Genomic DNA, 17,291 nt, shown 5'->3' on the forward strand with positions numbered 1-17,291 from the left:
CGAGCAAGAAATGTATCCCTTATCACTCAAACTTACTACCCTAAGGGCAACCCTGTTTTCTTCCTGTGACAGAGGAGACAACATAGGAATGCAATGCCAAGGTCCCCAGGGCGGAGCAGAATTTTCACTTCCTTGTTGTTCTGAAACTCCATAACGGCAGAGCTGTACTAAGCTGTGCTTCTGAAATTCTGTTTGGAGAATTATAAAATATTGCTTCCTCCATAATTGGTTCTTGTCCAAGAAAAGCTATTTGTGACTAATGGTAAACTATAATCTAACCCGTAATCTCTGTAAAAACACAATCTCCTAAGCGACTATTATTTCTCATTCAGACAACAAAGAAATGATAGATTAGCCTCCCTATTGCAAGAACCACCAAATACAAACATCTTAGGAGCTGCTCCGTTTCCTTAGATAAATAAGTCTATTTACAGTTGCTCAAGCAATGGAAGCCTACAGGACATTTTTGCTGGAAAGGAATCCATTCCAATTCTATTCTTTTTAAAAGAAAAGCATGTAGGTTCTTAACATTCAAACATTCTTGGAGGGTGACTGATATATACCTATATCGATCAATCATGAACCTCAAATTTCATCTGCTATTTACGATTTACAGAGTATTGAAAATACTGTAGATGTCAACAGAATGATGTACTTGACTGGAAACACAGAAGAAAGGACATTGATTCTGCTGTTAGTGAGTTCAGAGATTTGTTTAATGAGGTGGTTTCTTCCATCTAGACAGCTACAGCATCTGCTCTTAACTTGCAGCAGTAGTCAGAAAAAGCTACCATCTAATTCAGAAGTATGATGGACACAGGAAGTTTTACAGCACAGCCACAACTCCAGGTAGCTGCCTTGGCATCTTCCCAGCTCTCTGGCACCACATTTATTTCCACGCTGCTTGCAGATGCATTATAAGCTGGTATGTGAGCTGATTAAAAGTTAGTCATGTCTACACAAAATACAGTCAACATATCTATACTGTACTGCAGACACAGACAGCCAGTTATCATTTGGGAAACTGCTCAAGTGATTGACATTGCAGGCAGTTAAATGAGGAAATACGATTAAAGAGAGGTCTTTTCAAAGTCTCCATGGAAGAATTTAAAAGGAATGAGAATTTCTCCAGAAAACTGGAAAACTCCTTTCCTCTTTTATATCCAGTTGCTGAGTTGCTCAGTTCTGCTGCATCCATAACTGCCAATCAAAATTTCAGTGTTCCTTTAGTTGCCTGGGAGAGGGAGATGAAACTTAACAATCTTACTGGGTTTCTTCCATCCCTCTTTTTGATAATTCTAACAGATATTAACCAAGAAGCTTAAGTTTTCCAACTCTATCTAATTTTAGATTCCAATCCCCAAAGTTGATTCACAGGAAATAAAATCACATCTATTTGACAAAATACTAAGAGCTAAATACCTCTTTCTTGTTAAGAACTCTTCACAAGAAGACATACATGAAATGACATCCTGCAATTTTTCTTGTAAATTAGGCTTTTTAGACTGCATATATATATATCTTATGCCAAAAAATTACCTCGGTCAGGTTTAATTTGTCATATATAATCCTATTCAATAATCCATTACAATACAATCCACTGCAAATATGTATGACAGTAAGTATAAAAGAGACTCTCAAATCAATTTTGAAGAGTACTTCTGGCCTACAGATAAATGATAAGTAAATACATCAGGTCTATCCTAGGGTGTTTTTAAAAAGTAAATACCCTCAGATTTATCCTAAAGTGTTTTTTGAAGGTGGTTGTCTTCCACAGAACTAGAGGAATCAGATCACATAATACTAACTGACTACCTGATTTTCTCAAAATGAGCTCTGAAGAGAAGGACAGCCTTCTTTTAAACATTTGAGGTATGTTTGTGGAATATTTTTAGCCAAATGTATCAGGAAGATACTGAGGTCAATGCTTTGCAAATTCAGTGTTATGATTACCACTTACATAAACATCAGTTTTATGGGTATGGTTTCAAATATCCCTACCACCACAATCAACAGCATACAAGAGAATTATCTAGTGATCAGTGGGTCCTCAGGAGTCAAAGCTCTCTCAATTCTCAAGCTATCTCAATGAAGCAATGCCTCAGGCACCATACATTTGGGGGACAGGGGTAAATGAGTGAGTATTGTATTTACCCTGAAAAAGGTCAATAAACACGGAACAGTGTGAACCAAGGAGCTCTAACACATGAAGAATAGGATAAGTGCTCTACTCAGGACACAGGCCTGGACCTTTTGGAGGCACCAAGTGAGTGTAGGTACAAAGGCCAGAGATCCATAAGAAGGAAGTTTATCTGCAGCACCATTCCATTTGATCCCATTAGGTACGGAACACTTGACAGACAAGTAACTCAAGTTTAAGTGATTACATGAAAGATCTACTGCCTATAATAGTTTAAGATAGTTACAGGACTTCCTCTGCTTCACATTCAGTTTTCTCATTGAGGAATACTCAAATCCAGATGCACAAGTGGAGCATTAATGGGCCCTGATGTACTGCTACGTCTAATGGCCTTTTTGCTAAATAGGAAGGAGAAAGAAAATTATGTGACTTTAAGACAGTACTCAATATCACCTGAGAAGATGACAGATATAGTTGCATGATTTTTTGATGCATCATGAATTCCATTCTCAACTTCAGCAATGCTAATCTGACTTTTTAAAATCCAAACCATTACCCTTAAAATCATCAAGAAAGTATCATATCTTATCAAAACTTACTAAGTCTAACAGTGAAGAGGAGGCTAAAACAAGGGAGTTTGTTGGTTGATTTTTTTTTTCTTCCCTTGCAGGGTCCACTAGCAATCTTTCAGGATTCCTTTTCTTACATTTGTTTATCAGCGGACTCTGCAAGGGGAGAAAATCCCAAAGTCACAGAAATAGTAAGAATACCTATCTTAAGTAAGCTTATGGAGGATCAAAATATTTTGAGCAGGTTGATACTTCAAAAAGAGACATTAAAGCACTTTGAAGAAAACTGCAATTGAGGCTATTAGATTTGCTACTTAGGAACTTATAGATACACCTATCATTTGAATAGATATGAAGAATTGAGAAATCTCCATGGATTGATTGGTACTGATATTTTAACAAAAGCCACATCGAGGAAGAAGACTGATAGTTAAGAGGAGAGGTCTAGTGAGTACCAGAAGACCCTTCAGAGCACGCATGCATACGTGCACAGCTCAAGTTCTGACACTACTACTTCCAGGATTCTCCAGAACATTTCCATTTTTTCTTGGGTAAATTTCTCCACTCTGATACTCAGTAATCTACAAAAACTTTAAGAATGGCTTTGAAAGCTTTAAGATGCTGTCTTGCAGAGCTCTTGCTTGAAAAAGGCTGACAACCTCGTGACACTTATTGTGTGCAATGAACTAGCATGCTGAATACGTGGAACCAGCAGTTGCTCTAATTGACAGTTTTACCTATATGAAGATCGTAGGCAAGCTGTTATTAGTTTATCTTTCCAAGAACTACCACAGGGTTTACTGCTTAAAGAAGAGCTGCTGCCAAATATCCTCCCTGCCAACACCAATAAGTGTGTCTTCTCACTCTCAGGTCATGAAAAAAACCTACCGACTGCCAAAGGAACTACAGTACTCATTTATTTTTACCTCTACATAAGAAGGCAGGCCAAAGAGAATTTTCAGGGAATTCTGGTTAGACTGTCTTTTGAAAAGGGAGACACAACAGATCTAAGCGGATAAAGCTTTCAGAGATGGCTATCTAGAACTACAGAAGCAAGAATCCCTTAAGGGATTTGGGCCAATGATTGAAGAAACAGGGAGGAACAACACTGGAAGTGGTAAATGAGTAAGCTTTATATACAAATAGGCAATATAGTTAGTGTTTCAGCATTCACTTGAATATCCAGCGATGATGTATTTACAGTCTATGTACCGGAAAGCTTGCACACCTGAGTAGGAGAGAAGGAGAAGACAGTGACACATGTAGGGATTATTTATGTAAGGGAAATACAGGCTTTATCTGGAGGGGAAGAGAATTCAAATACATTTGCAAGGCTGCATTTGTCCAACAATTGTATCTCAAGTAACAGGTGCTCCACATGGTGCAGGCTTTATTAAGAAAAAGGTTTTCCAGCAACTTCAGTCCTCACCCTGGCTTCTCTACTTTATCTCAACAGATCACATCAAGAAAAGAACCATTGCTTTTTGAAAACCAAGCAAAGATCGTATCTATTAATAGCTATGCTCCAGCTAGTGAGTAAAACATCGGAATGAACTGCGTGCTATGTTCAAACAAGATGTGCACGTGTGTGCATCTATGTATGCATACATGAAGGGTGTACACATGACCAATGACTGGAGTTCCTCCATACTTTTAGTTACTAACACCAAAGAAATACTGATAATTGTATGATGGAAATCTGTGTGTAAGGAAACTAGATCACTGGAAATTGTTTATGAAAGCTGCCAATTTGCTTAAGATTCTTCAGTAACTGACAATGTAATGTAATGTACTACCTACATTAAATTGCTTTGTACCAGATTTTTAAATTAAAATTTCACTGAAAACTCAAATTTTATGTAAAAACAACTGAAACAATCTATTCTCTTCTTTCCCTAAGTCTCCCACCTATGTCAATCATCACTACTCAGAACAATGACAAACCAGAAAACAGCTCAAGGCAGCATTCTAGCTTGGAGAAAAGCAAGAGTAAGACACATCAAGACTGGCTTTGCTAAAGATTAACTATTCCGCATTCAATACGACCAGAGCTAGCATTTCTTCCAAATGAAGTATGGCAATACAGAGTAAGAATAGTGTTTAAGTGTCCTCTTCCAAAGATACACTGTTGCAAGCAAGAAGAAAGGCATATGATTGAAAAAGAATGCTGACACAGTGATCAGCAGATGATGATTTCATGAAGATCTTGCTATAGCTTAATCCATTAGAACCTTTCTTAAGGAGGCAAAGATTTAACTTGGGTGGGTTTGAATGCAGCCTATTCTGCAAATCTTTACTGGATAGCCATTCTCAAAAGACAAGGGATGCATTCCCAAAGATTTCAGTCACACTGTATTTGAAGAAAAGATTCTGCAATAAAGAAAACAGGGAGGAAATAGGCAAGCATGAAAGGATTTGGAATCCATCAAGATATGAATCGCCAGACATCCATTTATCTTGCCACAAAGGTGCCGTAACTTTCATATGCTTTGGTGATAATAACTGGTTCAGCAAACATGACCAAAAGGAAATTCCTGACACACAAAGTGTAGTAGTTCAAAAGAAAAACCCGAAGAATCTGAAGAGAATCAATAGATACATGCAATTATGCATCTTTCAGATCTGAATGTGATAGACTTACATGGCCCCTGTTGAACTTCATGGGACCAACAGTGAGGTTAGCTGAGGCCTTCAAATCTTGCTAAAAGACATCTCAACAAGATGATCCCATATGGCTCGATATTTCTTCTTTTTCTTTCTCACCTGAATTTAGAGGATGCAGAGTCTAAATTCCTTATGTTATTTCTTACAAGAACAGCATTCAAGATGTTTGAAAGTGCAATATTAGAGACAGCTTGAGTTTCAAAGGAAATGTTAAAAGTTAGTGACATATGAGTGTACAAAAATTTGAACATGCCTCTGTATTTTCTTCTCATCCCTCCACTCCCAAGATAGAATAAGCTGTTTCAATTTGATGGTAGTAATACTACGACTCAAAAAATACAACTCAGACTTAAAAACAATACCTCAATCCAATATACACTATGTTATCTAGCCAATCATTCATTCATTAACTAGATTGCCATTTCTTCTCAGGTCCCTCTTCCCCATTAAAAAAAAAAAAAAAAAAAAAAAAAAAAAAAAAAAAAAAGCACTGTGCAAACAGACGATCTGTCATTGATAGAAAGAAAAGCAGCTAGAGGAGAACTTGTGTAAGATGAGTTTATGTTACTGTGGTTTGTATTTATAGTAGTAGTAGAATGAAAAAGAGGGATTTAAAATACAATCTTTTATTGATTTTGCACAAAATTCTTCTACATAAAAGAGAGATATTACTTCTTGATGAGAACCATGTATATCATAGGAACTTCTATTAAGAAGCTGTACATGTGATGTCCAATTGCGACAGTATAGCATATATCTGAATTTCAAGAGGAATGTGGTAATCAAATATGAATGAAGTTCTGGATTATGAAATATTAATTTCCATATGAACTGACTGTTATTTTGGTATTTTTTAAAAATTATACGTATTATACACATTTCTGTAAGTAACATTCAAGATAGGAATTCTCATCTGAAATTGAAGCACAGCTGAAAACAAGCACATTTTCAGCTTGTTCAACTTTCTGAGCAGTAACAATGGAAACAGATTAATTCTTACCTGTCGTGGCTGCTCCGTCACTCGCTGTGGATCAGATCGTACTTTGTTACTAGGATGATTGGTAACTTTGGTGACTGGTTGTTTGAAAATTGATGCAGTTTGTCTGATGGGTAAAGTTGTATTTAAGTCTGGTTTTCCCTGTTTAAAAAAAAAAAAGTGAATTAACAAAAATTATACATAAAAAGTACACAAATTAAGGTTGGATTCACCCTCTTCTACTGATGTGCAAAAGAAGGAGGCTTTTTTGGAGTAAAGGTTTCCCTTAAATGCTGTACTTAACTGACCTTTGCAGTCATCCATTTTAAAGAAAAAAAAAAGTAACAATTAACTGGTTTCACACATTTTCATCTGCTCAGGAAGAATCAAACTGCTTGAAAGTCCATCTTTTCTTTTGTTAAAATATGTATGTTAACTGTACAAGTGACTTACGTTCTGAAAAGAGACAGTTTCATGATCAGATGTCAAAATGAACTCTCCAAAGCTTCATAAAAATATGTTTGTAGCAAACAGTTTATAGAGTTCCAAGTCTTAAAGGACAGCAAATTCCTGCATAACTTTGGTCACAAATTTCCTAAGCAATTCCTACATCAAACAATCCTTAATTAAGTGCAGCAATTTATTCTGGAAAGAAACTAAAACTATATCAACTTTAGCAAGTCTTTTGACAAAGCTAGTTTTTATCAGGTTTGTGAACTGATGATTCCCAGCATCAGATATAACTTTACCAATAATACCTTGTCACCCATCAAACCCTTAGGCCCTTGGAGTTACTACTGCCTGAACCCCTCTCTGTAGCATCAACCCCAGAAATATGTGGGGTGGGGGAATAGAATTCTCCCATAAGCCCCAAGACTGATGAGGAAAGAAAAAGATAGATCATCACCTGCACACTGCTCCAGCTTTTCTAAATCTGTCTCTCTATCCAAAAGCAGACTGCCAGATTGAAGTGCTGTGCCAACAGAACAGCACCTTACAGCTTTTTGTTTGTAATCCCATTTCCTTCAAGTCCTGAACATATAATTTCAGACTTTTCTGCTTTTGCATTTTGTCTGGTATTTTCTTAACAACTGAAATAATTTCCTTTTTTTCCCCCAAGGATACAAGGGTGTGACTGAGAAGACACACCATTATATTGACACTGAAAATAAATATCCCATGGCACATATTTTCCCAAAGAACGTGTATTAAAAAAAGTTCACTATTTTGCAGAACAGTCCTAAGCACTTCAAAACATTTAATAACCATATCTAGTTTCTGACAAAGAAAAATGGTTAAACTTTTGCTTTTTAAAAGTTTACTGCTACTCATACAAAAGGAAGAAAGATAAGTTATTATGTAGTATTTCACACCTCAGAAGTTTTATAATTGGCTGTGAGATCACAGCTCAAATGTTACACAATGAACATCAATATCAGACTCCATCCAAGGATGTTTTTCATTAGGCTTTACTTAAGACTCCTAACTTTGTGAGAAAAAGTAACCTCTTGGGCTTAGTAATGGGAATTAAATCTCAATCTTCAAATCCTCCATATTTAGATTGTACAATTGGGGCTACACAGCTTCACAAAAGAGACTATGTTAAGAACCAGAGAGCACCAGCTTGTTTAAAAATTGTTCATTCCTAAACTGAACACTCTGGAATTCCAGATGATGAAAGTCAGAATACTGACTATAGATATTCTGTAATGATCTGTATGAAAATGAAATTAAAAATATGGTGAGAGACTTAGGCTTATTAAGCAATAAGCCTTCTCTTCACTGCATCTGCCTCAGATTAAATTCTGCTTTTAAAAAGTACATATCCCTCTTTTAGAGCTTTGCTAGAGTAATTTGACAGGGTAGTTCCTCCACCATCAGAATGTCCTGTATTTTAGCATACCTCTGTTATTGCAAGGTGGATGGCTGATGAGAAAGGGAGCGTGAAGCTGTTCTTCCTATATAGGTACAGTGAACAATCTATGAGCTAGCAATAAAGAGAGTATCATCTCCACACTCCATAGAAAGTAATTTTCATCATGAAGACTATTCTACAGGCAAGCCACTTAATCCCAAAATACATCCTTACACACTACAATGGTTATTATATTGGCTGCTCCTATCCAACTACTTGATTAATCTGTTGGGTGGCGGGAGAGGCAAGGGAGGAGCCTCTTTCTATAGCCTCTCCAGGATGACACAGTGCTATTAGATCCTTCCTGGTAGAAAAAAAAAAAAAAAAGGAATTCCTCCACATAATTCTAAGGAATGTAACTGGTAGGAAGGAGCAACAGAATAACGCTTCACATTTATCTAGGCATCTCAACATAACCTAAATGAGGGGATAGTTTTAAAATTTCAGGCCTCACTTTTTCATGCAGATGGCAAAGAAGGTGATTTATCAAGAGTACTATGCATATTCTTAGATATTCAACAGTATGACTCAATTCATACACTCACTTATAAATTAGCATTGTAGCATTTTGGAAATCCTTGCTTAATACTGATTTGCTCATCCTCTCTTAAGAGCCAAAACAGTTTTCCAGACCAACAGAAGAAATGTGCGAGAACATACAGGTGAATTCTGAAAGAGTTCTAGAAATCTGTTCCTTTCAATGGAAGCAATTCTGATCTCACATCTCTACTCCTACCACTCCTTTAAATATACCTTGTTATTTTATAGGTCCTCTTTCTTCATAATTTCCAGGTAGCGCAGTTAACTCATTAAAATATAATAAGGCTAAACCCACAAATTCCAATAGAATTTTTCCTCAGAAATTCAGGCTATCATTTCTGGTTTATAAACTTACAGCCAGAAACTAACCAGTCTCCATGTCTTGCAATATTACTGCTTTCAAATGGGAAAAACAGCATATCTTCAGGGATCTCCACCTTCAGCTCCATCACTAATACACTGTTGATTCTTGTCTAACTGGGACCAGGGTTTCCACGGCCAGAGCAAATGGCAACAGAGCACCAGTACTTCTGCCCGATTACACTTAATAATTTTAACCAACCAGAGAAATTACCATTCAATTAGCATGGAAGTTCTGAGATCTTTTTACACAAAGCAAAAGTGAGAATCTCAGCTTATAAATAAATCTAGACATCAGTTTTCTCCTCATGTTTCACCTACGTAGTCCCAGTCCACTAGAAAAATACTTCCAGATACTTTGGTCATTGCTTTTAGCATGTGCTTTGCATGGTGGATACTGGTTATGGGCTCTATTTTTTTTCCTCACTGATGATGACAATAGTAAGTCTAACGTTAGACTTTTTCATATATAATATATATTTTCATATATGATTAAAGCATCTCTGATGAGCACAGAATCACCAACCAGAGCTAGACAGTAATTGCATTTACTTACATTTGCACGAAGTATTTTGAAAATGAACTTTGCTTGCACCACATAACTTAAAATCACACCAGAACTTTGATAGACCTCGCCTATCCTACAAGCTTTGCATTCCCTGATCTTGTGACATCAAGTTCAAAGCAGTATTTGATGCTTTGAAGTCCATGGCCCCTGGGCACTGAGCAGTAGCATCAGTATTAGTGGTAAAATATCTATTAAAACTGACAAAACCAAGAACATTACAGAGCCATCTGCCATATGGGGGATAAATCTGGTTTAGCAAACATTTCTAGAACAAAGGTCTTTGTTTCAAGTTCATGAAAAATATTTACAGGTTCCTTTTGGCCAGTAATGTGACTTAAAGGGAAGTTAAAAAATAATTCCATTAAACTTAGAAAAATAAAAAGGACAATTTCTTCAGGCAGCATGAGAAATTAAGAAAATTCAGCTGCAATAATGATATGTTCCCCAGAATTAAAGCAAAACCCTGATGAGTTATAAACTATGCAGGCAATACAGGTTCAAGGCCTAGATGTCCCATATACTTTTTATCAAGGCTACATACTAGAAAGTGGTTATTAAGATAAACTGTTTAAACTAAGAACAGATCAATTCCTAAGTACTGTAATTGTAATCTTAGTACTCTCCTACTTTATTTCCTTTCTAATCATAGTCACATCTGGGCTTTCTGATCTCATCCTAAATAAACAGTCTCTCATTTGTGGCACTGAGTTTTGAACAACAGAAATAAAGTCTTTAGTACAGAAACTTGTTAAGCTCACCCATCTCCAGCACCTGCAGATCTTCAGATGTACAGGGGAAAAAAATTGTCACACATTAACAGGAAGCAACTGATATTCAGAGAAACACATTTTCACAACAAATCATAAGCCACCCATACATAAGATTTATTCATGACAAAGGAAAAGCTTCCAGTACATCCTAATAGAAATAAGTAACAAAGATCCCTACAACCAACACGTCTCCTGAAGAAAAGAAAGCTCTTTTGAGCTTTCCAGATAGAAGACACTATCTACGCATTTCAAATGGACAGACACAGATTACTTCATTTCAGATGGTGATCAAGCTCACAATATTCAGTTTTAGGCACACCTACAAACCTTCAGCCTTCAGAAATACAGACACTGTGGGCTTTTACATTGCTTGACTACTATCACAAAACAAAATCTCTTCCTACTCTGGGGATTATAGCAATGTATCAGCTAGCAGAAATATCAATGCTCCCTGCTCATTTTTACTCATTAGGAGTATTTTATGCTCTAACAATGGTTTCTAAAAGAATTTCAGTCCACTGTCTTTCCAAAGACATGTATTTCCAGAAGCATCAATGTGCCCTGGACATAAAAACGTTTTAAAAATTCAACAACATATTTCCAGGCCTTCCAAATCACTTACAGCCAGACACTTGTACTCTCTATTATGTTTTCTTTTCAAAATAAAGAATTGATAGGCTTATTTTTATAAGCACGGCAGTATGCTGTATCTACTGGATTCATATTCAATTGTATTCCTTATTTCATTGTCTCTTCAAAAGCACTTCAAATAAAGTAACTTAATCTGCAAGTGAAATGTAAAAATGGTTACACAGAAAACCATGGGAAGATTAGTACAGGTTGAAGCAAAACTCCTCCTGCAGCTCTACCATAAAGAAACCTATTAGATACATGCCTTTATTGCCAATACTGAAAGGTCAGTAAGAATGCACAACGCAAAGACTGGAGATAAGTATTTTGCTAGAAGAATATTTCCGTGTCATTTACACTGTTGTACATTAACATCACAAAATGGTGAGCATTCATTAGCATATATTATCCTCAGTTCCATTTTAAGCCAGGTGGCATTAGTATGTCAATCTTGACATTGAGTTCTAATCTGCTAATGATGAGAATCTCAGAAGTATGGCAAGACAGCATTTCCATCCACCAGCTGCATAAATCTAACTGCCTAGACACGACTGAGAAAGAAGACTCAAGTACATTTTGATATTCCTTCTTGAAACATAAGGGGAGCCAAAGAATTTAGAAACATTTGTGGTAAATTGTTTGTACAAAAACAAACAACCCATAAAATATGAGTAAGTTTATACACAAACTTGCCTATGCAAGTCTGTCTTTTATGGCCCCCCAGCAGCACAGCTGCAAGGCGGACTAGAAGACAACCACAACCAACCTCCTTCAGTGTCTGTGGAAGAAAACATAAACTTCAATAAGTTGAGATCTCATTTTTAACTATCACAGGATTACTGCAGAAATTCTTGAAAGCTCATGAGCTACAGATTCAGTCACTTAGAAATAATAAATGTTATTTACCTAAAAAAGGCATTTTCTAATAATCTTGTATTTGACAGAGCTACTGTGAGCAACATTCAAGTAATCTAAGATCATACAAAATGAGCACACAGTCATCCAGATTTTATATACCAAATTTTGTAATTTCTGCTCATGCTAAAAGCCTAACCAAAACCTTTCCTTGGACTACACCCAAATGTTATATTATTTGAAAGCCTTGTGTCTGTGGGAAGAAAATACTAAATAAATTGAACATATGCTTTAAATAAAAAGAAATAAGCATGAAATGTGTGGTTCACGCATTACAAATGGCAGATGACACAAAACATCAGTGCACAAGACATAGCTATAACTTGTTAGGTATTTTCATACACTACTGTAAGTAATGAAATCCTGAAGAATAAAACACTTGAAAAAGAAAACATTGCAGATTGTTACAGAAATCCTTTCAAACTGTTGTACGAGGCTTCTAAAGTTTGTCCAGGAACATATTATCTGAGAGTCAGCTAAATTTACTTGTCATGTCCCTATGTCCTATATCAGTTATTTCACTTCTGTACGCTTCAGCCTTTTATGTTTAATCTACTATACATATTTTCTTCACTATTCAAAAGGATACACTGTTGTTCAAAAAGAAGTAGACAATAAGAGAACAATCAAATCAATTGAGAAAGGCCCAATCTTTAACAGAAAAACACCTGGCCTTGTTAAGGTCCATAGCTGTACGCAGACATCCAGATTTGTACAGGTAAATACATTTGCCTCAGAAAACAAGCTTCCTGGCACATATCGCACACATTAAAAATGTGAACTATTTCATCTCAGAACAGGAAGATGAACATAGCAATTTGAAGCCTTGCACAGGAGAATCTCTTGATGTCAACAGTCCTAACTTTTCCCATTTACAAGAACATAATTCAGGTAGACGACTAGCGCTGAGGTTCTTAGTCCCAAGCTACCTCCTGAATTACTCAAACTTTTGACTCATACTTAACCTCACCTTGATATTTTCTGGGTAGTAGCAGAGTATTCCTTCTTTTTATAAATTTACCTACCACTACTAAAAATTAAACATACATGTACATCTTAGAAGCGGACTGCTTTAAGCAGAAAAGAAATTGCTAAATGAACTACAGGAAAGGAAATTCTTAGGATATCCTTAAACACAGTATTGACTAACAAACCTTATTTTGATTGAGAGAATCATTCCTTAGTCTCTGTTTGTTCTTCTGCAATTTACTGGGCATCATCTTTCCCGTTCTGAAGTCAAAACTGCTGAGATCAACAGTGTTTCCCAGGTATCTTGCCAACTGAGGCTTGCTTCTGAACTTCTTACCACTTGGACTAAAAAGAAGAAAACACTTTAGTATGTTTTGTTGTACAAGAGGATACAACCTTGACTTCTTATAACAGGTTTTATACCTTGTTAAATATCTAAAAAGTTTCCATTATCTTTATTCCATGTGGCACGTTCATTGATGTGTTGATTAGTGATGGTATACCTGCCCAACCTCTGCATGTCCATTCCCGTCCTGTGCACTGGATTTTATTTCTATGTCAGGCTGTTGGACGCTAGGATACACTACACCTTGGGAAGCTGGGTTAGCAGTACAGCTAAACCAAACCCTAGTAAAAGAAGTATAAATGTCAGACTGTGGCCAAGAGCGGGACCCTCCCTGCACAAATGTAAAAACCGTATGCAAGGTTTAAACTGATTGCTAGCTAAGGCCAACCTAGATCCAACAGCAACCCTTCTCAGCTATCAAACAGCAAGGCATTAAACAGATGCGCAGAACTAGGATTTGAGGTGACATGACATCTCTTAGCTATTCAGTCACGAAGACTGGGAAGCAAAGCCAGATAAGTATCTGAGCAACAAGCAAGCAAGCAGCAAGCAAGATGATGCAGAATATGAAACAGGTCGAAAGCTGCAATTGTGTATATAGATCCCATCATAATAAATCAAATCAGTTGTAGTGAAGTTATTTAAATCATCTGCATTTGGAATTATGGAATTATTATTACCCCAAAGTCCCAGCTGATGTTTTTGAGCAACATCAGCAAATATCCAATTTCCAGTTATCCTAAGGAAGTGGTATGTCTACCAATCTTTACATCACAGAACTTTCTATCCCCTCATGTGTACTTCATTCTCAAGGATCCCAAACACAGTTGCACACATTGTGCACACTATCTGCACTAAATACACATTTAATCCATGCATATTTTCACCAACCCCACTGGGGATTCCTGTAGACTTACTCACTAGTTTGCATGCCCCGTGTGCAAGTCATTGCACATAAGCACCTTATTGCCAAGAAGCTATATAGTTAATTTTGCTGTAAGGGACAACAGTGCTGCCCCCAGACTTAAAAGCTCGACAGAAAATCAAGTATCAACAACTGCTATGTGAAACTCAAGCTGCAACACCAGTTTGTGATAGCCATGAAAATATATCTATATCAGTACAGACAGCTGTGAAAATGGCTAAATATCCATCATGTGAAGCCAAGAGTCCCTTGGTCTAATGCAAATTTCTGTCCAATGAAACAAGCCAGGTGTCAAAATCCTCCCAACTACTGAAACCCAAGAGGTTAACTGAGCTCAGAGAGTTTTTCAGGCCACTTCCTTTTTGCAGAAAAGTACTGAATATTTTTGTTTTCTTCACTTTTCCAAAGTGGGTTTTTTCTTTTTCTTTAACTTAATAATGCCTTGAGGCAAGAACTTCCCCACGGAAGAATATGTATTGAATTCTGGGAAAAATAGCTAATTAAGCCAAACATTTTTCAAAGTCATTTAAATGAATCCAGAAATATGGAAAGACCTAATTAACAAGAGGTAAAGGGTAGGAGAAAAAGACTTAAAACAGATCACAATCTGAAGCTAACCTCCTCAAAGATGGGTGTGGGAGGGAAAAAAAACCCCACCATACATACACACACACACACATCCCACCACAAACTATTTTCTACTTCTTGTAAACCAAGAATTGAAGCTATGCTATAAGCCAAACTAAACACAACACCAGTTTTATTTTAGATAGTGGAGATTAACACCCTGGTTTGTTAACAGTAAGAAACATTCTGCACTGAAGGTCAGAGACAGAGCAAGTCTTGTGGGGCAAGTAGGTTTGCTATTAAAATAATCTGACCGATTGTCTTTCATTCCTATTCAGGCAGGTATAAGAAAAGTTCATGATAAAACCTTGTCAAGAATTGCTGGCTGCCTGTCTCCGTTTCCTAACAGAGTGGAAGGGCTGAATTTACTGAACAAAGCATCCTGTTAGACATTGCCTTCCCAGCTTTCCTAATGAACATAAAACACTGAAGGAAAAGGAGAAAACAACGACTATAAGCAAACCCTGAAGTTGGTGTTGGTATTCTGCATTCCAGACACTTTTTTTTTTTTAATTAAAACCTGTATACACATGGTCATTTTAGCCCATAGCTAAGTAACTACTAAACGGAGATAGAAATTTGACATCCTACATCTTCTTCTATTATATCCTAATTTTGGTACCAAAGATGAAACATGCTACCTTTCATTTTTCCCATATCACCATCTTCTACTGTTCTGTAAGAAGCTAACAGACTGTGTCATCAAGACAGCACTCTTTTTACTAGCTTTCCTCTTCAGGTTCCTTGGAGAGAAATGCTTCATGTACACCTCGAAGGAATCCAAAATTCCAGCAGTGAGCAGTTATCAGCCTAGCTTCACTAAAAATTCTTCCTGTAGAATTCTGAAAACAGATTTCACAAGTAAAAGCAAACTTTATAAATGCATCCAACATTCTTAAATTCTATTATTTACACATCTAACATTTTTGGGGTCTTGTTTGTTTTGTTCAGTAATCCAAAAGCAAATCAAAGCACATGATCCAATATTCCATATTAGCATCTGCAAGGATCATCAATATTAAAGGGTATTTCAATCCACACGATGAAACCTACCATTTAAGTGAATGGTGAAACTCTTAGCAGGGACAGACTGCAATCCATTAGCAAAATATCTAGTTTCACCTTAATTTCATTGTTAACGACAACTGCATTTTTGGGCCAAGGTTAAAAAATAATCCAAGACAAAAAAGAAGGAACTAAAAATAGGCATTTTTTTACTAAAAAGTGTTTGACATTCCGTCCCATAGCTTTTGCTTCCATGTTTTCCCACTGTGGCGTGAAGGGTGAGACTTGCTCTATCTGTCCTTGACCTGAAATGACAAAGGTAAACAAAAAGGCAGGCAGAGAGGAATCTGTCCACCTTAGCTTTGGTTGCTACTTCATTCAAGTACTTATTCTGGACTTTTTTACATTTCCCTTATTCCACCATTCATTCTCATCATCCTACTCCTTTTCCAGATGTTGCTACCTCCAGTCAGCCGTCAGTGACCACAGCACCTCCCAGTTTCCACAGAAATATGTCACTCCTTTGCATCCCACTACATTCATATTGTTGTCAATGCATCTTTTCCTTCCAAGTGGTGAACCAACCATCTGCCCTCTCTGACAAAAAGCAGAAATTGTTTTTCTTGGTCCTTAAGTCCATAGTCTTCTATTCCTTATTATTTTCATTCTAAATCCCCTTATCTTTGAAGCCATTCAATTGCTCCTGATTATTTTCTGATCCTCACTTGTTCTGCTGATGTCCCAGGTATGAAACTTGCTCATGATGCATACATAGCACACATGACTTGCGCATCCAAGTATTAATAAGATTGGTTCCAAGAACATCGTCCATGCAACTCCATTAGCAACTTATGACAACCAAGAAGCCCTTGTTTTATCATAACATACTATTGCCTCCTCTTCACATACTTAATCATTCTACAAAACCTGTAGTATTTTCCATTCTCCAGCTTCAATGAAATCTAATGACACACAATTGAAAGTGAAGTTCACTGAAGTCCAACAGATTAAGTAGCATTCCTTCTGCTTACTTCAGAACATTATTTTGGCACAAACTCTAAAATCTAGTGAATTCCACTATGAAACTACATTTCATTTGGTTCCATTTTCCACAAAAGCCCCTATCCTTAATTGTTCTTCATTTCACCGTTTCAACAAGTTCATATGATGTCAAAATACTGGAGAATGCTCTGTAAGCCTTGTGGTTCAACATCAGTAGCTGGCAAAATACCCCCTGGCCTTCCATTCAGTTTCAAGCCTGCTTTTTTTTCTAATACCGTCCAGACTCGTCATTTCGTATGTCACACCTTCCCTCTGTTCTAAGAGGGAGATAAATATGTGAGCTGGAAGGATTTGAATAAACTCAAAACTT

The 17,291-nt window shown here is 36.7% G+C and overlaps 1 protein-coding gene across 4 annotated transcripts in view; it reads right to left on the reverse strand.

Moving 5' to 3' along the window:
* The window catches only part of MBD2 (methyl-CpG binding domain protein 2), a 42,057-nt gene that overhangs the window by 15,487 nt on the left and 9,279 nt on the right, over nucleotides 1-17,291 (reverse strand). For all 4 annotated transcript variants that reach the window (XR_007504993.1, XR_007504992.1, XM_049794289.1 and 1 more), the window contains exons 2-3: nucleotides 13,202-13,361; nucleotides 6,374-6,511 (exon numbers count right to left, since the gene is read on the reverse strand). Coding sequence is in view for 2 of the 4 variants with exons in the window: in XM_049794289.1 (XP_049650246.1) it covers nucleotides 6,374-6,511; nucleotides 13,202-13,361 (298 nt within the window). In the remaining 2 variants the exon portion in view is untranslated. The remainder of the gene's footprint in view (nucleotides 1-6,373; nucleotides 6,512-13,201; nucleotides 13,362-17,291) is intronic.

This window comes from Accipiter gentilis, chromosome Z (assembly GCF_929443795.1).
Source record: "Accipiter gentilis chromosome Z, bAccGen1.1, whole genome shotgun sequence".
In the NCBI taxonomy this organism is placed as follows: domain Eukaryota; kingdom Metazoa; phylum Chordata; class Aves; order Accipitriformes; family Accipitridae; genus Astur; species Astur gentilis.